At 40.6% G+C, this 22,367-nt stretch overlaps 1 protein-coding gene across 2 annotated transcripts in view; it reads right to left on the bottom strand.

The window, feature by feature from the left end:
* LRP6 (LDL receptor related protein 6) overlaps positions 1–22,367 on the bottom strand; it is a 107,576-nt gene that overhangs the window by 28,001 nt on the left and 57,208 nt on the right. For both annotated transcript variants that reach the window (XM_066319434.1, XM_066319435.1), the window contains exons 6-9: positions 17,118–17,514; positions 16,446–16,617; positions 1,776–1,992; positions 419–708 (exon numbers count right to left, since the gene is read on the bottom strand). In XM_066319434.1, the coding sequence (XP_066175531.1) occupies positions 419–708; positions 1,776–1,992; positions 16,446–16,617; positions 17,118–17,514 (1,076 nt within the window). The remainder of the gene's footprint in view (positions 1–418; positions 709–1,775; positions 1,993–16,445; positions 16,618–17,117; positions 17,515–22,367) is intronic.

Genomic DNA, 22,367 nt, shown 5'->3' with positions numbered 1-22,367 from the left:
TCACAACCAACCAGAAGTTAACAAATCCCTGATTTTGGTTTACTGCCTAGTTTGAACACAACCTGCCAGCTATGCCAGTTTCAGACAGCACACAGCAGGGAAGTTTATATCTCAGTCTTAACCTGTATCACTTACATAGCTCGAAAGAGTATCATGGCATGATACGCTTAGGGAGTTCAGCCAAGTCACCTCTTGCAGACTCATTTTAACTCTATGTTTTCAATTACTATGATTCTTCAGTTGCAAAAGTCCTTAAGTTATTGTTGGCACAGGTCTCAAGTCAGCAGCAGAAAATGTAATTAAAAACTAAACTCTTTTACATATCCCTTGAATTTTGTAAACCCCATTGATCAACCTACTCTTCAATATCTCAAGAAGCCTGTATCATCTTGAGAGCCACCATGGACTAAATGTCTACCTTCAGTGAAATGTCAGTCCAGTAAATGCGATTGTCTGTCACATCAAAATCCAGAGCAGAAGCTTCCTTGACTCCCGTGAGCGGAATAGCAACATTGTTATTGTTGGTTTCCAGAGAGATGCGCCGGATGTCTGCTCTCCTGGAGAAGAGCAGGAAAGCTTCTGGGACAATGCAGGTCTTCATGTCACTGATGAGCTCCAGGCCGATGGGGCAGGCGCAGCGGGGGCCTTGTGGTCGGTACAGACACAGGTGGCTGCAGCCGCCGTTGTCTTCTGCACAGGGGTTTGTACCTAAGCAGGCAGTGAGAGGAAAAAGCAACCATTTGCACACTGACTGCAGGTAAAAAAGGTGAAGCTACTCCTCACATGCATCAGCCACTCTGTGAGTCCTCCAAGCAAACATGCAGTTTTTCTCCTTATGTTCTCTGATCAAATTACTTTTCATTCATTTCCTGTAATCTTTTAGACATGCTCTCCTTGGCTGAAAAGCCAGTGATTGTTTTCCTTACGCCAAAAAACAAACCCAGCGCTAGGGAAAGGGATCTAACAGCTACTGATGATCCTAATTCACAGCACAAGCACTGAATGCATGGTAAGTATATGCTCTGCTGCCTTTTACAGTACACTGCTCCAGCTACATACCCCCTTGCATTCCTGCAGGTAAACAACTTGCAGAGCTATTTTCACATCCATTCCACAGTCTCCTCTCTCCAGGATGCAGGTGAAGCACCTCTTCACAATACTCACTTAAGTACCTGCACATGCTGGAAATTGAACTAAGAGAGGCGTGGCACTAAAGAGTTCAATTGTACAAACAACGGGAAAGAGGGCTGCCTTCAAAACACAGGTACCTCGGGGCATCAGCCACACAAAGATACATGTCAATGACATTTGACTCATTTCCTGCAGTACAATCCAGACATGACAGCAAGAAGCTGCAAGCCTTATCCAGATAGCAGGATACTCAGGTACTGTGCTGAGTTCTGTGATGCTACAATTACATTGCTACCAGTGCTCGGATAGCCTAGGATAGGCAATTTAAAGCTAGATGCTGCTTTTTTACACCACAAATACTACAGGGCAGGAAGTACTTCTAGATATTTTTAAGGATCATTTTCTAGTATTAATGTGAAAACTACCGAACAGACTAAAACTGGCTCATTCTTAGCTTCTGCATACTTGGAGCACATGTTCAGCTTGATATCCTTCCAAGCTGCAGAACTGGAGCTCCTCACAGAAGACCTAACCCACCCCATCAAGCCACAGGACTGGATTCTGCCCATTTCTAAAACTCTGCAGTACGGAACTGCTGACATTTTCTACCTCATCCTCCCTTGCCTGATGAGCAGGCCACTCACCGATGACCTGGTGGACGTTGGTGGCCTTCAGGCCCATCAGATCGGGCAGCTGATCGATGATGATCTCTCTCTCTGCCGTGCACTTGTGCACACGCTCAATGCTGCGCCTTTGCCAGTCTGTCCAGTAAATGTAGTCTCCCAACAGAGTGAATCCAAATATATGAGGCAGCTTGTCCTCCACCAGGACTCTCCTACCAGTTCCATCAGCATTCATGACCTATGAATATACACAAACTTTTTAGGCATGTGGAATAAACCTGCCACTGTTTGGCAGATTAACAAAATAGCTGCTCCATGCTCAGACTTCAAATTAAAAATAATCTCCTATCCATTATAATGCTATCAATGTTACACAGCACCCTAATAAAAAAGAAGAGACTGTTTATTAACAGGTACTTACTCTAAAAGCCTCATTTAGAAGGTTAGTCTCGTAACCAGATCGTAATGTGAAATTATGACACAACACTCGTTACCTTTGCTTTAGGAACTATTATTATGTATTAATAGTTACTCCTGTTATGACTCTCTCATTTCTGACATGATTTTTGGTTTAGCTTTAAAGAGGACTCACTGTGTTTTACACAAATGAAGACAAATTTATGATAGCCAAGGAGTTCTGGCTCAGCATCTTTGAGTCCAGAGTCCTTCCCAAGTGAGCTTTGTCCATATTACAGAGAGTGTTAAGAGGAGACTCCACACAAATACTGGGAGGCAAACAGTGAAGAAGATCTACAGAGTATATTTATAGTATTTATATCCCCAGTCTGAACAAGGAACCAGTTTTACATTCTACAAAATTAAGTACAGTAATTTTTTTACTACAAGGAACAGCAGTAGTCTGTAAATAATTGCATGTCTTTGATCAAGACACTTGAATTTACGGTGTCATTTCTCTCTACTGCTAAAAAGGAGTAATACCTAACTTCCTCAGTGAGGCACTGAAAGGATTAATTAAACATATGCATGCATGTTCAAGTGATCAAGTGTCTTATGAATGTCAAGTATTATTATCAAATGTACCACACTGACAGAAGCGAAGAGTCCCGCGTTTTAAGAGAAGCTTAAAAATGGTTCAGTGCTACAACTTTTCAGAAAAAAAAATCCTTCTGAAATATTTCAAGGTCATAGTTGAAGTTTACAGTATATATACCATCCTTTCAAAAAACAGAAAAAACCTCCAACCAACCTTAATACAAGAACTTTCTGAAACAATATGATTCACAAATCCAAGGTAGCATACTAATTCCTGAAACATTCAAGCATCCCTCCCACCACCCAAGCATGTACTAAGTAAATGACTGGAAAAGGAGTGATTTATTAAACCACTGTTTTCAAATCTCTCTCATTTATGGAACTAAGATAGCCACAAACAAATCTATATGGCTTCTCATCCTTCTCATGGCTGAAACCCAAAGACTTATGCAATGACAACCTTCAGGATCAACTGGTTTAATACCTCAGACTAGACTGATGATAGCTGGTGGCCAGAATATCATCCCAGATCATGAGAAATGTAAAGGCTAGGTTGGAGGAACTCCTACCCAGGCACATATGAGAAGAGAGGAAAGGAATAGAGAAACAGAACTGAAACACATATCTTTCCCAGGACTCAGGATAATATACACATTAATAAAATATTTATAAATTCCCTTAGAAGAGTGGGAGAAATGCTATAATCCTCACAATAATTCAGCTTCTCCTTAAAACTATACCTTGTCAAACTTCCCAACATTTTGGCACTTACTCTCAGTATATTAAAATGGGAACTGAATTTTCATGTGCACATTTCCTAGAGAAAAATCAAAGGGGCTCTGCACATTTGCTGGATTGTAGGAATAAGCTCCATAGCTACTTTTGAAGAAAGGTCATAATTACTTTATGAAATTAGCTTACCAAAACTCTTCAGTCCAGCAGAGTATAAAGCATGCTTCTACAAATGCACTAATGCACACAGATCTCAAAAACAGATTATTTGTCTGTGATGACTTGTTTCCCCCTTCCCCTTAAACTACAGCGATAAGCCATTTGTTTGCAACTAATTAATACATAGCAACTGGTGCTTGCAGAGCAGACCAAGAAGATACACAGAATGGAAGGATGTTGAAAAGCGAACCAACTAAAACTACACTATAATAAGCAATAAAACATCACCATCGCAAAATAGCAACTTTAGATATTACATTTTTTGTCTTGTATTTGTAAAAGAAATAAAATTCTCTATTTTAGGGAGTGCTTAACTACTGGCAAAGAAAATTAGTTGGAAGGTATATGGAGTGAGAGGAACTTTTTTTGGCAAAATTTAAGAGCTGCTCAAATAAGCTTCCCCCTATACTGAAGGGTCAGGAAAAGAGAAGGGAGAACTAAAGGATAAAGTATCTGCTTTTAATTAATTTTTGGTTTGACACAGAAAGGCTGTTCTGAAAGACAGCTTTACAACTCCTAGACAAAACATGCACCTCTTTGAAAGTACTTACATATATCTGCCACTCTGCTCCCATCTCCCAGTTTTACCTGAGCACATCTGCACTATGTTGCCTAATATAAACATCTGCCCACTAGCACCACATTAGATAGATATATATATATATATCTGGTAGCAGCCAGCTACCACCACATATAAATATATATATATATATATATATATATATATATATATATATAAATAAAATTTTTTTTCCCCTCCATGGCACCATGTTGTCTGCACTGACTCTGGCTGCATGATAGGTGATTTCAACAGAATTACATCCATTGGCTGCAGAATCAAACAGTCTGGTGTAAGGCAGAAGGGAAGTGGCAAGAGATGTAGGGGTGATCTGTACAAGAATAAAGCAAAAAGAAACAATCACCTATCAACCAGTTTCAAGGGATTTCAGCATCATCTTTTTGCATACTCAAACTGGGACAACAACCAAGTCCCACGCCATACTCCTTTCTGGATACTTTCCCCTTCCCCAGCTCCACATGGGTCAGCTCCTCACAGTGAAGTCCATCCCCACAGAATCCCACACCCCACAAGAGTTCCACATTCAGCTGCTATGAGCCAGCGTCTCCAGAGGTTTATGCTGCTTTTAACCACAATGTGGTGTGAGTTTCACATTCTGAGGCCACTCTGAATACTGCAAATCACACTGAGAATATAGGCTACAACAGGAAACAGATGTGGTGTAACCACAAACACCACCTTTACTGAAAGAGCGAGTAGTTCCATAAAAAAAATAAAAATCTAAAAGTGCAAAAATTAAATGGCCTCAGGAAAAAAAAACAACAACCAGATATCCTGCTTGGAGAATAAGAGCTCTGTTTATCCTAAAACAATAATGAATGCAAATCTATAGCCGCATGAACATACAGCTTATTCAAAGTAAGTGAATTACTGCTGAAAATGTAGTCACATTTTAAAATCCTGTACTTAGTGATCAGTAGGAACAATAAAATAACAACTTTGAAGCACTACTTCTAATTTAAAGTTACAGGCTGGAACGCACAGTAACATATTCTAAGGATCTTTCTTGTTATTAGATACCTTGCATTCAATTCACTTCTAAGTACCAGTAATCACTGTGATAAATAGGCTAATGCAGTGAATTTACCTTTTTGATAATCTGGGATTTGAATGTATGGTAGTTTAAACTCGTCACTTGACTGCCTTAAGTCTAGAGTTTCATCGTTAAATCTATCTCATTTCTGAAAATCATGTTCAGCTCTGTGTAGAGCTTGTGCTGGGGCCCAGGCAGACTGTGCAGACTAGCAGTCCCCTGAGGTGCAGTGCACCAAGGCCAGGGGCAACAGAGACTGAGCAGATGTGCACAGGTTTATGTGCACAGTGCTGAGGAGATGCTCATCACAGAAAGTGTCTGTACCTCTTGGGCTACACTGAGATCAATAGCAAACTAAGAGTCCTACAAGGTGTCAAGACTGAGGTGAAGGTGACAGAGTGCAGACCATTACCTTTCATTTTAACTCATAAGCATGGTTGAATTTTCAGTATAGAATCACTGAGTCCTAGACCAGCCCAGGTTGGAGGAATCCCTGAGAGATCATCCAGCATGCCTTTTTTTTGTGGGAAAGAAGCCTAGATGAGATCATCCAGCATCCTGTCCAGTTACATCTTGAAAACTTTTAAATAAAGAGAGGGACTCCACTACATGCCCTCAGTAAAGTATTTCTTTCTTATATTAAAATGAAACCTCCCTCAATGCACCTCATACCATTTTCCCCTGTCCTCTCCACGTGGCACCACCCATGTGCTGGGTGAGCCTCCCTCCTCCCTGAGTACTGGAAAAATGTGAGCCTTCTCTTCCCCACGGAGAAAAGACCAAACCCCTTCCGTCTTTCCTCACAGGGCTGTTTCTCATCATTCCTTTAGGCACTCTCCACTCTCCCTGCATCTCTGTTGGATTCTGGGGACCAGAGCTAGACACAGCTGGGTATGGCCTGACAAGCCCTGAGTGGGATGATCAATGTCCCCACGGATGCAGCCCAGGATTCAGTTTGCCTTCACTGTACAGCAGCACGCTGGCACAACTTGACCTCGGTAAACCTGCTTTGGCTTGTCCCAATCACTTGCTTCCTTTAGCTTGCAGGTTTCTAGGAGAACTCTTTCCAGGGACTGGAATAAGACTAATGGGCCTGCAGCTTCCCAGGTCCTCTTTTGGATATAGCTGTAAATGACCAGGGAGCAGGTTAAATGTCATGCATGCTAAGCTCTTTCTCTGGCTGACAGGAGCAGAGGAAGTCAACAATCAATGAAAATTTATAAACACCTGGTAACACTGCCTTCAAAAAAATGTATTACTTATGAACATGGAATAGAGGCCTCTGTGATGGACTCTAAGTCCCTGGCTACACTATAAGATGTTGTCAGAACATTATTATTTCACAGATACGCAAAAGTAAAACAAAAATCCAACCCCCTTAAAACAAACAATTCTTCCAGTAAAATCTATAAGCTCCTCTAATTTCAGATATTTGAACCTAAGATATTTGATTTTTAAAATAAACAGCCTGTTTTTGGACAAATGACAGATACCTTAGCCATTACTGATTCCTGAACTTCAGCATCTTTACCAGCACCAATTTATTGTTCCTCAGAGAGGCCAGAAGATCTCACTTAATATGCAGAACCTCAATTATTCTGCTCAAGTACTACTGCCATCACTGCTCCAGCTCTACAAAATTTTCACCAGGCACCACAGCTGGAAAGCATCTTCCCCCACTGAATCACAGGAAGGATGCAATTGTAGCATTCATCTTTCTTCTAGAAGGATAAGGAATTAGAAATCCTTCTCACCCCGTGGCAATGCTTTGCCGGTCACGTGTCCCACAAGTGCAGAACACAGTAGCTTGTTGTTTCCTTGGAACATATTGAAATATACTCTGGATATATAGTTATGGTTTACCTTACAGTATGCACAAAACCCCAGACATTTGGCTAGGCTTCTATGATGGAAGTGTCACAAAAAAAGAAAAAAAAGTAAACTCTTCCTGAGCAGATCTTAAATCCTTAACTCATTCCAATGACAACTTGAGTTTCTCCCAACAGTTTAGAACCAGCAGAAAATATCAGAAAGCATTACCATCTTCACAATTTCAACATGGGTCATGCTAATGCACCATAGGAATAGATACAACTTAAAACAATGAGGTAAAAAGGGGAATGAGTTTGATCATTAACACTGATCTTCTTAAGGTGATTGCAAGGAAGCATTACTGTAGAACACCCCAAAATACTGAATTCAATACAAATATCCCAGATATTCCAACATACCATATTGAGCAAGGCTTGCATTATACCTCAAATAATTTAGGAATACTCACAATCAAGGCTTAGTTACTTCAGCTCTGATTATCCAGAGGTAAATATCTACACATGCTGTTTGATGCAACAAAAAACAACTCAGTTCATGACAATGCTAATCTGGGATACGACTGTTCATTGTCTACCCAAATGTGCATGAATCTTACTTTACAAGGAAAGTGAAAACCAACATTCATTAGATTTACTTGGTTAAAGGAAAGAGAAGAAACTTGGGCAGCATCTATCTTAAAAGTAACTCTAAAAGGTAGCTAGGAATGCCTTCTAATCATTATACTTGCATTTTTTTGGACAGCGTTTAAGAACAATATATTTTCGACTTCTCTAAGCAACATAAAACAGACTGGAATGATTTTACTGTTACGGCTGCAGCAATATCATATAATTAACACATGTATTTACTATAAAACAGCTGCTCTAAGAGAGAAACAAAGAGATATCTTGCCTAAATTTCCAGTTTTATTCATTTTCCCTTTTAAAAAAGTCTTGATCTATTGTACTTTCTTTAAATGAATAAGTGAAACTTTCACCTCAGTTTGAAGAAATTGTAAGTCAGTGTCATTTACTTACTGTTAACAGCATTTCCCCTCAATTCTAAAACATTAAGGAATGAAATGGGAGGTCCTCTCTTCATTGCAATAAAATCCCAAGGAATCAGCAGAAGGGATCATGGAACCCTTTGGATTTGCATCAGAAATCAAATGCCTCCAGCCAAGTCCATGATTTCTTACTGTTAATTGTTTTATAATAGTCATTAACAATTCCTAATTTAACAGTTCCTCAGCACCCTCAGTTTTCTTTAGAACTCGAACAATTTTTCCAAAGAATTCAGAAATTTTTTTTCTGAGCATGGATAATATTCCTACTAGGACTGCCACAAAGACAAATATGTCCAAACAGTACGGGGATTAACTTCATAAATACCCTTTCTGTCAGGCTACACACACTGCTATAAGCTAATTTCTTTCACAATAGGACAACTTTCTTAGCTCACTGATGAATGCCAACAGCAGAAATGTTTTCTCTGTGATGGAATTTAATTTTAGAAACAAGTGGTTCAGTTTTTAATGAAATGGCTCAAGTCAGGTAAAGTGACAAGTAGGCAAAGAAAAGATTTTAGAATCATCATGACAATCACATGTGACATCTCCTAGGCAATCTCATGCAACACCAACTCCTGCATTTGCAAAGAACAGGCTAAGACAAAAACTGAGCCAAATGATAAATAAGATGAGAAGAGAGATTTTCATGGGGGGAAAAAAAGAATCTCCTCTGAAAAGAGTCAGTGGTAAAACAGGTGACTAAAAATGCTTTACTGTGGAGATTAATTTTGGTATGTAATCCACAGGGTGGAGTGGCAGCAGTCAGGGAGTGTTCTGTTACCTGGGCATAGGCTGTAGGGGCAACAAAGGAAACTAATGATTGCATTGCGCAACTTACTATTTAGCAACTAAGACCTGTGGGCAGCTACACACAACACTCTTCAGAATGTAAACCAGACTAGCCAAGACCAACCTGAAACCTCACAGTGGGCTTGGAGGAACAGTTTTACAAGATGAAGTTCTGCTTAACAACCCCTGATGCTCTTGCATATGGGCAAAAGCCTCTGTGCTCTTCTTTCCCAAGGCTTTTTCTTTCAGTACCTTGCCTCAGAAACTTATTTTTCATTTGTTCTCTACCTAACCCAATGTTTTCCAGACTCCTTCATGATTATAACTGATTTTTTTATAGAGGGGGAAAAAATGTGAAAAGTTTTCTACTGTTTTACCAAGTCCAAGTGTTACAGGGAATACTGCAGTGAGAGACTCAGCCAGTTATGAGATACTTCTCACCCTTGGTGGGAGTAAGCTTTCAGGTTGATTCAATGGCTTCTATTCACTAAACCACTTCAATTCCCAGGGTCTTGCATGTCCAAGAGTTTTCCACCTTTGGTTTTCTACCTTTTTCCACAGACTCTTTGCCACACTACAAGCTCATGCATGGTACCAGAAAAGATGTCCATGTTAAGACTACGATGTCTCACAGCAAAGTAAGAAGCCTTTGTGAAGAAAGCTAAATCATTATTGAGAGCGATTGGAGGCCAGGTGAATACTTCCAAAGAAGCCCAGGTCCAAGATCAGTACAAGGTTTTGTGTAGTAATGCAACTCTGCTTCTGAAAAGGGGAAAAAAACAAAGACAGTATTTTGGAGAGGAAGGGATAATAGTGGACTAACAAACAGTACTCAGATGAATCAGAAACAGACGACAGCTCAGTATCTCTCAGTATCTCTTCACATAGCTCCCAGCCTGCCATGAAATATTTTAAGTACGTCAGACTCAGGTGAGCTGATGGCTCTGGCTCTGTTGGTTTGAGAGATTTCAGTGTTTTCCCTTAGGTAACCAATACTGGCTGCTAGTAGAGGCTTGTTGCTTTCTAAATGAGACACCTGCGTAAACCAAAATACAATTTCCTAACTCCAATGTGCTAAATCTGGGAGGCACATAAAACATATTAATGTAGATCCAATAATTATACTCCAATCAGCTGCATGCTGGGCCATGGGGACCATGAGGTTTTCAGACCTACCAGCAGCAAACCAGAACTGCTCATCTTTTAGCAAAGGTTGTAAGAAACATCTCTGAATTCCCAACGCGAGCAGTCAGCATAACTTTCTGCTCAAATGTATCTCAAGTGTGGATACTTGCCTCTGACATGGTCATTCCAGGCTCTCCTTCAAGGTAACAGAAAAAAAGGGGTGCTTTTAGAGTAGGACTCATCTAATCTAGTCTGAACGTTTACAGTGTGGAGGTGCTCATTTCCAACATTTTTATAACGGCAACATAAGGGAACTTAAATGAGCTGAGTGTATCTACATCTCATAAGACAAAACCCACTACAGATTTCAGGATGAACTGCAGATCTGTGACACAAGAATCATTTGAAAACTGAATGCCAAAGTCTTCCCCACATAATTTTTAGGGTAGTAATTTCACTTGGAAAAATACCATGTTTGGTACTCAGACCAGAAAGTCAGGTAACTCATGGGCAGGAGTTCTGGCTCCCTCTCCCCAAAGGCTTCCCTCAGTAGCCTCTTTGCTAGGAATTTCTCCCTGTCCCACAAAGCCTGTGGGACAGCAAATGACAGACAGCCTGTGGACAGCAAATCCTCAGGACTTCTTGGAGAACTCCTCAGCACAAGTGGCTTGCAATGTAAGGTCTCAATAATCATACTTTTCATATCTGAATTTTGTTTGGATAGTCTCAGTTCATCAAAAGTAATAAAAAGTTAACTTTTAATGCTCCAAATTTGAAACTAGCATGGATGTTTTAAAGTTCAAAAGAAACCTCTCAAATGAAAATCATACCAGGTATAAACTAATCCCATTTTTTAAAATAAATCCTTACTCTACTACTAATTTCGAAAATCTGTATTTTTTCTTAATACAGGCTTAGCAGGTGTTAAGAAATAGCTGGAAATACCCTGACAAAGTAAGCTTTAAATTTCTGAAACTGGGATGGAGTACTGGGATCTGTCTCTACCCTTTACAGCACATACTTGTGTTTTGTTGAATGAAATTCCCAAGTGCCACAATCATCCAAAGTAAAAGTAAACAGCAAAGCAACTTCAGGTATTTGTTTCACCTGCCTTACTTCTCATACCTGCAGAAGTTTAATGCAAGTACACAAAAGCAGCTGGGTTCAACAGCTAGGAATATAATGGAGTCTGCTTCTCAGTTTTCAAACCTGTGCTTCAAGTAGGCTGGAGGAGGTAGGATCAGTAACCAGGCTTGCAAGTCATCAGCATTTCACAGTACAAAGACTCATGTATGAGACAAAAATTCTCAGTCAGAAAATAAATGGTGTATACTTAGAAAACAACATTTCCTTATTAGGGTGGCAGTAAAATTGAGGGAGTTGTCATCAGAGGAAAATATAGCCCTGCAATTTCAGGATTAGAATATGAATTAGAGCATTCTCTAGATGCTAAACTATTAGCTCCTAGGTCAAAGACAAAAATGTCCTCTCTGTTCAAGATTTTTGTGCTCTAAAAAGTCTTAGCAGCATCTGCTTTCTGTTGTCCAGTAAGGCTGAGTTCTGAACACTTGTGTGTACTTAAGCTGAAAAACAGCAGGATGTAATGCTTTCCATACTAATCATGAGGATTAGATACAGTAATGCCAGGCACGGCTAATAGATTTGGGAATGCACAAACACTTCAAGTTAGAGCTGCACTCAAAAATCACCAGGTAATGGTTGGATGTGAGCAGGAGGCAGAGCCTTTCTTTACACTCACCACTAGTAGGTGTTAGTGGGTGTCATCTGCGGCTCTGAGAATGGAGAAAAGGAGAGGATGAATAAAGAAAAATGAAGCAGAGATTGAAAAACTATGAGAAATCAGCCATATCATCATGAATTCCCCTTAACACACACAGCCACACATGCATGCAGCCATTCATAATTGCTTTATCAATACCAGCTTTGCCGACCATTTAAAAATCCAACCTATGCCTTAAAACAGGTAGTGTACGTGCCAAGAACACAAATATTCACTAGAGCAGGAAAACACAAGACCAATTCAACAGAGCAGATCATACATTTTTAACCTCATAGCACGGCAGGAAAATGCTTTAAACCTGTAGCAAGTCAATGAGAAATCTTCCCCACTGGTAAGCACAATAGCAGCCATCCATTTCAATAGAAGTTTATCAGCAGTGAAACCTGACCGAGATAAATGACGAAGCTGTTGAGCCACAGCCTGCTTCTGCCTGCTGCAGGCTGCCAGATAAAATGGGAACAAAAGCTCCCTGCTGTACCCCCTACCAGTCTCCATTAACCCCCGCTGATGCTTTATTATCGGCTGGGGGCTCCAGAACAGCATAGCATGAATCAGTGGGTAAAAAATAAATAATAAAAGCTCATATGCAGCACAAACAAACCAGAAACATGGCATGCAAGAAAGACATTCAGCTTGGTAGCGCTGCAATTAAGTAAGGGTTCTGAGGAATCCCACATGCAAAGGCGAAAAAAATGAAAAAAGCACAAAGTATGTAAAATCATGTATGAAAAACTACTTAAAGGCCGTAGAGGCAAGTACACAAATGTGTTTCTTTGCTTTTACCCCCCCCCCCTTTTCAACTAGACACAAACACACAAAGCAAAGCAGGGGCCAGGCATTTATTCTGATGCCTTCATGTCTAATTCCAAGTTTCACCTTTGGATCCTGTCACAAATACCTTTCTTTGTTGCACCTACACCAGTGTCCTTTCTTCAATATAAGTTTCAAACATTTACTGAAGGCCAAAGCCTTCAGTATTACACAGATACAAAAAAATGGATGGTGAGGACGTGGAAAGTGCAGCAAATCTCAAGATTCATGGTTGCCATTGGAGAGTAGGCAGTGTGAGCAAACTTGAAATGTTAGTAACATTTTAGCTACCATAGATTAAGATAGGGATCTACATTTAGCAAAGGCCAGATGATTAACACCAGAGGCTCTACCAGTCGAGCTGGCCCTGCCCAGTCAAAACCTCCATCAACTGCAGAAGGGGATAAAGTCCTTGTGGTGCCAAGGAGGAATGTGTTAGCAAACACAGTTTGGATCAGTTCTGCCTCAAGCAAAGGCAAACCCATCGGTGGGATTGTTTTTGCTCAAGGACTGGGGTGCACCTGGTGGGTGATGCAGAGGGATGGGGAAACACAATGGGTACCTCAGGGGGATTTGTTTTTTGGGTGAGAACAGTGTGTGATGTTGAGCTGTATTCTACTGGTTGCTGAATAACTGCATGCCATAACTCCCAGGGACAATGAGGATGGACTGCCCCACATACACCAGTCATCAGCTCCTGATGTAACTTGGTGTAACGGCCAACATCACACCATTCCTCCTGGCCTGGAAAACACTTGGGACAGACAGAACCCACGGCCAAGAATTAAATTCAACAGGCATCTTGGGGGGGATGGCCATTGACTACAGAAATGAGAGCTGTACTTGTGTGTGTGTGTGTATCTGTATGTATGTGTGTGTATTGTTAGAAGGAGTAGGACCTGGCATGATGTACATGGTATAAAATAAGGGGTAGGAAATGTCCTGCTTCTAGCCAGGACAGGATTAATTTTTGTAGTAGTTGGGAGGGGGCATGGCTAAGACCTGGAGGTTATTCTGTACCACCTCAAGTCACTGATGGGAGTGGGGGAAAGGGACTCTCTTCCAGGGAGAAAGGGGTTCTTTCCAACTGAGGAAACACGGCAGGGGAAGAGGGAGCCATCCAGTATTGTCTATTCTCAGGGATATTCTGAGTGAATAATTTCATCTCTCTTTACTATTGTGCTGTTACTGTTAGTTTTCTTATCTCATTGCTGTTTTCAGTAAATTATTCTTATCTCAACCAGTGATCTTTGCCTTTTTTTGCCTCCAATTCTCCTCTCCATCCTACTGGGGGAAGTAAGGGATATATGGTTTGGAGAGCCTCGGTGGGAGCACTAATTGGGGAGCACCATTCCTTAATCATGACAAATGTGGATAAAAGAAATCCACTTTAGACTGAACCATTCTCTTGGATGGACACCCCCACTTCATCCTATAGAGCCCTTCCATGCTTTACTAATCGCAGAAGCCACACTGAACATGTGTGCTGATCACTACTGGGGTCACTGGCATCTAAAGAAGATCATGACAGAATGGCCTCAACACAGGAGAAGAGAGGCTGTATGGGTTCCATCCAGAGGTCTACCCATCCCAGTATCCTTTCTCAAAGAATAATCAACACTTGCACTCATAGAACTGCTTAACAAAGGAAATGCAATACAGAAACTTTTCAAGAAGACTCCTTCCTTCTACAGCAATTTACAGTTCAGTGATTTGTGCTTCAGAGGCAATTCTATTTGCCACCAAACTGCAGTGGAATTCCCTTCCACAAACTTACTCAGTCTTCCTAGTAACACATGTAAGCTTTTAACATCAACAACCATTTCCACAACCTACCACATCTGCTTTTGTTTGTTCTGCACCCACCACCTCACATTAGTTAGCAATATCTTCTGTCAAAAAAGGTGTCTGTGTGGGAAATGTTGGTTCACCTTACACAAAATTTTATAAATCTATGTCACATGCCTAAATGAACACCTTCAGGGATCAAAAAATTCAAACCCACGTCCCCAAGCAAAAACTAAAATCCAAAGGCACTGAAGAAAAACTGTGGGAGAATTTCTTTGTTGTTGCTTTCAAGGTTTTAGCCAGACTGCTTCAAGATTTACTGCAGGTTGATAGGAGTTAACAAATGTTAACTTTTTATAAAAAGCAGCAGCAGTAATATCGGAACTGTAACACTTGGAGACTCATAGGAAAAAATAACTAGTAATTCTGAAATCTTAGGGTGATAAATCTTTTCTGATGCCCTGCATAGATGTTACATGACAACCTGGAACAAACTCATTTTGCTGGCTTACACTGATTTAAGAACAATGAAATGGAAATTGTCCCAAAAACCTCTTTGCCAAATCAGATATCTTCTGTCCTGCCACAGACACTGTAACATTGGCATAAACATTCTATGGTGTGCTCTAGCCAGCTTGACAGAACTGCAGCAGTGAGCTCATGCCTGATCTAGATGAAAATTTCTGCCACAAACTGATTGAGCACTGAACAGAGTCATTATTAATGAATAAGGAATCTCAGTGTTCTGGCAAACATGAGGGTGAAGAATGCCTAACTTCTGCAAAATACATTCAAGGCCAAGACAGTATCAGGGCTGAAGTGCTCAATCTGTTATAAATAAATCTCTACACATCACTAAGACTATTTACTCCTCTTTTCTGGTGTAATATTAGGTGAATTACAGACTATAAATCTTGTTTTCAGGACAAAGAAAACTCTGCTCCCTGAGGCTCTCTCAAGGAGTGCTTCAAAGCAACTCACCTTGCAGGACTGGAGCTGCTTTGGCTCTAAAGGAGAACAAACAGTTATGTGACCTTCCAGCACATGACTATGACTTTACCTTGACTTATTTGTAGTTATAAGTAAAAACAGCTTTGTAAGTCTAGAAAACATATGGCTGTGCCTAATATGATAAGTGTTAAAAGTTATTTGCAATCGTTAGGAAAAAACAAGGAAAGCTGTAATTCATCAAAGGAAGGCAAATCTACCAGGATATAGCAAATGCAGACCTGTGCACCAGGTAGCAGTCAGGTCTTCTGCTTCCAACAAAAGATTTTTGACAACAAACTGATCAAATACTAAATAATACTATTTTCTCAAGGAGTGACAGATAATAAATGTCAAATTTGTTTCATAACTGTTACACAACAAAATAAATGCAACACTTTCAATGGGGGAGAGAAGAAAAAGTGTCTTTTTTTTTAAATTAAAAGTTTCAACTGGACATGTCAGAAAAAAGGAAAATCTGTGCTCTCTCTGAAACTCTAATAAAACAAGGGAGATGCAAAGTATAAAGGATTTCTGGAAGTACAAATAATTATATGCGAAGTAAGATTTATTTCTTTAAAATATGTTTTACTAGGCTCTAAGCTGAGGAGAGCAAAGAATGAAATATAATTTTTTTAAAACTACATACATTAATCCCAGCAAAAAGCTTTTTTCCCTGATGACCTAAGAACTGACTTCTTTAACAAGTTCTTATCACATATTCTTACAAAGACATATAGTACGTGGATATAATTTATATTTTATACAAAAAAATGAGGGAAGAATAGCAAACAACTTGCCCAAAGGCTGAGAAAAATAGAGTTGTTTCTTAAAGCACAACTCAATCACCACCCCATCATCCTTTCCAGCTGTATCAGAATATGAACACCTAGAAAAGCAAAACTACATTCTGTAACTTCATGGAATAAAAAAATGCAGGTGCAGTCACAAACCTCTATTTTGTCTGTTTTGGCATCTCCCCAGTATATTTTGCTTTCTGCATAATCCAGTGCCAACCCATTTGGCCAGCCGAGCGAGGTGTTCACCAGCACAATTCTGTCTGAGCCATCCAATGCTGCCCTCTCAATCTTTGGGATTTCTCCCCAGTCAGTCCAGTACATATACCTGCAAAGGAAACAAAACCTTATCAATCCAAACCTCCAATATTCTTATAGCTTCTTTTGGACTACTCTTCCCCTAAACCACACAGCATGGAGAAAGTTACATTTCTAAACCAAAAGTATTTCCTTACGTAAAGAAATAAGTAAGGATGTCCAAACCCTTCAGAAAGAATTGGCATGTAAACACACAAAAGTCCTGTATCAGTCTGCTCAGCAACACAATATAACCAGTGCTATTAGCTAGAATAAACAAGCTGATCCACGCAGTCCATGGAAACATTTTAAAAAATAATAAAACACAGACACATAAGGTGACTACCCAGGTGGTGAAAATAGAGCAGCAGTGTTCGTGCCTCAGAGCCTTAACTTTCAGAGAATCCCAGTATTTTCATTTAGGAAGCTCAGAAGTTTATCATCGCATGCCATTATCTACATAGAAGCAGACAGAGGTATCTTCTTTGCATGACTAACATTTTAAAAAATTGCTCACAAACAGCTCCTCACCCAACCATGGGATCCAGCACGATAGCTCTGGGCTCTTCCAGGTCTTCTGATATCAAGATTTTCCTCATGGTGCCATTAAGCCTGGTGACCTCGATGCGGTCCGTGCCGGTGTCTGTCCAGTAGAGGTTTCGGGCCACCCAGTCCACGGCGATGCCGTCGGGGTGCGCGATCTGAGCGGTGACCACGAACTGGCTGCCCGAGCCGTCGAGGAAGGAGCGGCGGATGGCCCTCACCTCGTCATCCGTCCAGTAGATGTATCCCTCCAGGGGGTCGAAGTCGATGGCGATGGCGTGGCGGATGTCCTCCAGCGGCAGCACGATGTCCGTGAAATCGGGCGTGTCCAAGGAAATGCGCCTCAGGTCCGTCCGGCGGGCCAGGAGCAGCAGTGCGGTGGCACCTGCAGCAACGGGACAAACACAAACACCTTGCAAACACAGTGCAGGAAGCCTGAAAACAGAGAACCGCAATCTGTTGTTTTTCAGCAACGTGGTCTGGCTGCCTCGATTTCACAGCAGGACCTAACCAAACTGCTGGGTACCAGCAGAGAATTCCACTCCATGGCTTCAAGTGTGAAGTTGCTCACAATGTCTCTGTTTATTCTGCTGCAGAACAAGTCAGATGTGTTTACAGAGAAAATTCAGTGCTCCTTTCTTTTCCCAGAATGCATCATGTGGCACACATTCTCCATCCATATCGTTCCCTCCAAATTACTGAAAGAGACATGCAGCAACTATGCTGCTATTTTATGCAGATCAACAGATGGCCTGCAACCTCTTAGATGAGAAATCAATTATAGATAATTTATTGATGTTTGCTGCTGGTGGTGAGAGAACAACCATGACAAACAAACTGCATGCTTCAACAATGCCTGATAAATGGAAAAAATGTAACACAGAACACCACAAGTAAACTTCTTTTGAGAAACTCTTATTGGAGGAGTCAGATTTGGGAACAAACCACAGTGCAATGACCATGCAAAGCAGGAGGGCTGTCACCTTCTCCCACATTTGTTAACAACAAGCTTAATGAAGACATGAAGATAAATAACTGTGTCTTATAAAGTAATTTTGAGCCAAAGCACACAAAAGCCCGGCTGGCTTTTGGGTCAAAAGTCAGAATCACAACAAATAAGTAAGATCAGCTTGCACTGCAGAAGATGTTCACATAGGCAGCATGTTTAATGGTACTATCAATGACAGTTGCACTTATTGTCTAATCTCATTCATTTTCATTTAATTTTCTTTTCTATGTCACCAGTTTTCAAGGTAATGAAGGATAAACAACCACCACACCCCATTCCAATTAAACTGGCTTATCAGTTTGGAGTCTTAGGGAGATAAGAGCAGCTCAGGCCTGAGGGAAGCCTGAGCTAAGGTGAAAAATGCATGCATAATTGCAGAGAAAGTGTGGTGCAATGGCTCTCCTCAAAGAGTGAGAGGACAGGCTTTGGCAGGGACTGATGGGGGATGAGAGGAAGGGTGGGGAAGGCTTAGGAAAACAAGTGCATGAGCATGCAGTGAAAATAAGCAATCCCCAAGCCACATTGTGTCCATGTCTTGATTTTGATATGTAAGAGGTATAAATAAGAGCTAGAAGACTGGAAGAGCTACAACTGAACTAAGTAAGTTGGTGATGAAAGAGGAATTTTGGTGTCTGATGTCAATTTTTTTTTTTAAAAAGACAGTAATTGATGTTGGTGCTAGCTGAAACCTTACTGCAGGCCAAACCTTGGAAAGATGCCAAAGCAGCCATTGCTTCATTTGCAGCAAGTTTCATGCGTTAAAAACTTCTCAGATACTTTCACAGCGCTGCAAGAAACAGCAGCTTTCAACAACTGACGTTGAGGGTATTATTACACACGTTTCTGACTGGTAGTCCAGAAAGGACTAAAATCAGCTTTGGGATCCTCTGCCATAAAATACTTTGTGTTCAGAAATACGTGTACACACTACTTAACTGTTCTTCTAGTGAGTAATTCTTATGTGTTAATTAATCAGGAGGGGGGAACCTGTAATTACATGCCTATGTATCTGTCAAAATACTGTAAAGTTACATAAATACCGCATGTGACACAGCCAATGGAAAAAAGGCCTGTTAGAAAGCGGTTTTTTGTAACTACAGAGGCAATTAATCTTGACACAGCAGTCTCTATGTACATCTGTAGTTGTGTCTACTAAGTAGAACAAACAATTCAGCATCAAGATTCAAGCAGACAGGATGCATTTTGTTCATAGAAAGTCTTAGCACATAACTAATCCCTACAATTCAGGTTCAAGAAAGAAACCCCTACTAAATTTTCTTTGCAACTTCACAGTCATTTATCCAACCCGCCTTTTAAACATAATAATGACAAATATATTAAAAACCCTAAACTTTTTTTGCATTATCATGTAAACCTTAGTTTAGCAAATGCCCTAATCTCAGAGTTCAAAACATATATATTGTCTAGCATGTACAGAAAAAGTGTAAGGCATAATTTTAAAATAATTTGTGTGTTCTGGCTGAAGTAGACAGTAATTTCAAAGAACCACTGCCGGGTCTCCAGAAAGACTCAGTTCAGTATAACCATGTCCTTGCTCCAGCTCACCCTTAAAATTGACCAATTGACCTTCCCATTCTTCCCACTGATAACCCATTCCAACAGCTTCTGTATCCTGCTTTCAGCCTGCAACACTGTTGTTTAGTCAAACAACCCACTGTGTTTAAGCTTTAATTCAGCACTAGGAAATGACTGGCTTTCAGCTAACCTGTGTTGTACTCTGGAACCCCAAGCTAAGAATTTCATGGTCTTTATCTGGGGGCTTGGCCAGCATTCCAATCCCTCCATCAAACACCAGCCCTCAGCCCTCCAAAGCAGGCAATAGAAAGTTTAAAGCTTACTTCAGAGCTATTACCCAAGCATTTGCAAACCAACACCTCAGCTGCTTAGTTAGATCAGCAGCCATTCTGCTCAGGAAAAAGAAACCGAGCAGCAGAGAAGATCACACCTTCAGGCAGGCTGAGGGAAAGATCACTGTGAATACCTTCAGGCTTGTCCTGACAATAGCAGAAATAACAAATGCAAGAGCTGGGCGTATTTATAGACTGATCCCATTACCGCCTCGATAACAACCAGGGAAAAGAACCCCAGGTGGTCTCCAAAGTGTGGCAAATACCAGCTGTGCAAAGTTTACCTGGCTAGGCACAGACCACCATTCAGAAGATGCTCAAAGTACTTTGAGTACTTTTTAAGGGCTCCAGGACATGACAAAACAAATCAATTTTGTTCACTTCTACTCCAAAGACCAGTTATGAAGCAAAAGCTAAGATGACAGCAAGATCTCCAGAGCTCCTGCCTTGCCTCTCTAAGAAAAATCAAGCCTCTAATGATGAGCAGGAAAGAGAGAATATCACGAGTACAGAACGATATTTCAAAAAACCAGAAAGACAGTGAAGGCTGCATGCAAGCATAACTTTACTTTTGGCATTTAAAAAATTTATCAGCACGAATTAGGAGAACTGGAACAAGTCACAAACATATAAAACACTTCAAACCTCAGCTGGCTTAGATGCTTTCAAGGGGCACATGCAGGCTGCAGCCAGAACTCTGACCTCTCACATATGCAGACCTGAGGCGGTTTTCCCTCTGTTTCTAAACCATTCAGCTTGTGGACTAAGCTCAAGAATTCTTTTTAGCAGTGTCTCAAGTCACAGGATATTCAAGACAGTTAGCGATTTTTTGAAAGCCAAGTCCCTCACTTGTCTAAATATGGACATATAAGCCTTACTCCAGACTCTTAGTTTTGAGAGCTTTAGCCTACTTTTATTAAGCACTTTGAAAGCTGGGATTACAAGCTCACGGACGGTGCATTACATTAGTACTGGAACTAATACTTGCCTCAAAAATTCACTATTAAAATTCTAAATAATTTAAATCTGTGTGCTAGCTGAAGTCAAGGGAAGGGGGAGAAAGGGGGAAGCAGAGCAAGCACGAAGATACATGCAACACCACATCTTTAAGTCCAATGCCCTTCTAACCTTTACAATTAATTACATCTTCTCAATGATATACAGGCCTTAGTCATTTGTAAGTTATTGAACTTTAAAACCATCAGTGGTTGCTGAGCTACGCAGACACATGCTCAGGAATGCATACTAAAGAAGTGCTAGACCTAAGACATGTATAATGCATTCTCCTGTATCTGAGAAATCATGATTATTAATACATCCCAAATAGAATTACTTCACATTTGACCAAAACGTTTAATTCCTAAATGTTTTCCCCCAGTTTTTGTGTCACTGTTGTGAAAGAATCCCTGATATGACAGTACAAACAAGAGTTTTTCATGTAAGCTCAACATTAGAACTACAAAGGTGAAAGAACATGCATCTGAAATTAATCATCTGTTTCTCCTTTAAAAGAAATTAAAGAATGAAGGTGTGAAACCAACATCCTGATCTGTGCTGTCAAATCAGGATCCTGGCTGTTCCTGACAAAGCAAATTAGGCAGTGGACAGCCCTAAATTGCAAAAGGAAGTGCAAAATTCTGCTTCCTGCCTCCAGGCCTACCAGGGAAATAGGATGTGAGTATCCATGAGCAAAATAAAGACTCTTTTCCGGGAAGAGAACAGAATGGCCAAAGCAGGCTGAAATTGAAGTGTCAAGCACTGCTTTTTCTTTGTGAGGCAACTCACATCTCCTCACTCAGCTGAAATCATCACTGGTTTTATCAGTTTAAACCACATTTCACTATTGGCAGGAGCAACTGCAGGACTCCTTACAGGCAAAGACAGAAGCTGAGCACATGGACAGAGAGATCCTCAAGCACTAATAAGAATGCAACTCCAATAACAAACTCATTTACCTAAGAAAATTCAGGTTTGTCTCACAGCTATCAAAAGATCATTTAAATGTAGCACTGCCAAACTCAGAACAGCAGCACAAACAATACTGAAAAAGAGAAATTCCAGTATGTTGTGCAGAAGAACAATACATTACCAAGAATATGACACAAGGCAGTAAAAGCTCTCTGGCAGAAGACCAGAGTCCTGCTTGGGTGGTCAGAAAGGACTCTTTGCTTCTCATGTTACTGATAGAGGAATATCTGGCCATGAAATGACTTACTTTGCCTCTCTCTTGCTTGAGGGACAAGGATTTACAAACTTTCACCTAGGCAATGGGGGACCTAAAACCTTGCTACAAGCCCACATCTCAGTATATTTCACTGTTATGATTTGTATTATCAGGTATTAGAAAAATAGATAGTGTTA

The sequence above is a fragment of the Sylvia atricapilla genome, chromosome 5, assembly GCF_009819655.1.
Source record: "Sylvia atricapilla isolate bSylAtr1 chromosome 5, bSylAtr1.pri, whole genome shotgun sequence".
Classification (NCBI taxonomy): Eukaryota; Metazoa; Chordata; class Aves; order Passeriformes; family Sylviidae; genus Sylvia; species Sylvia atricapilla.
Note: the sequence above shows the minus strand (reverse complement) of the source record. Positions and strands in the feature narration are given on the sequence as shown.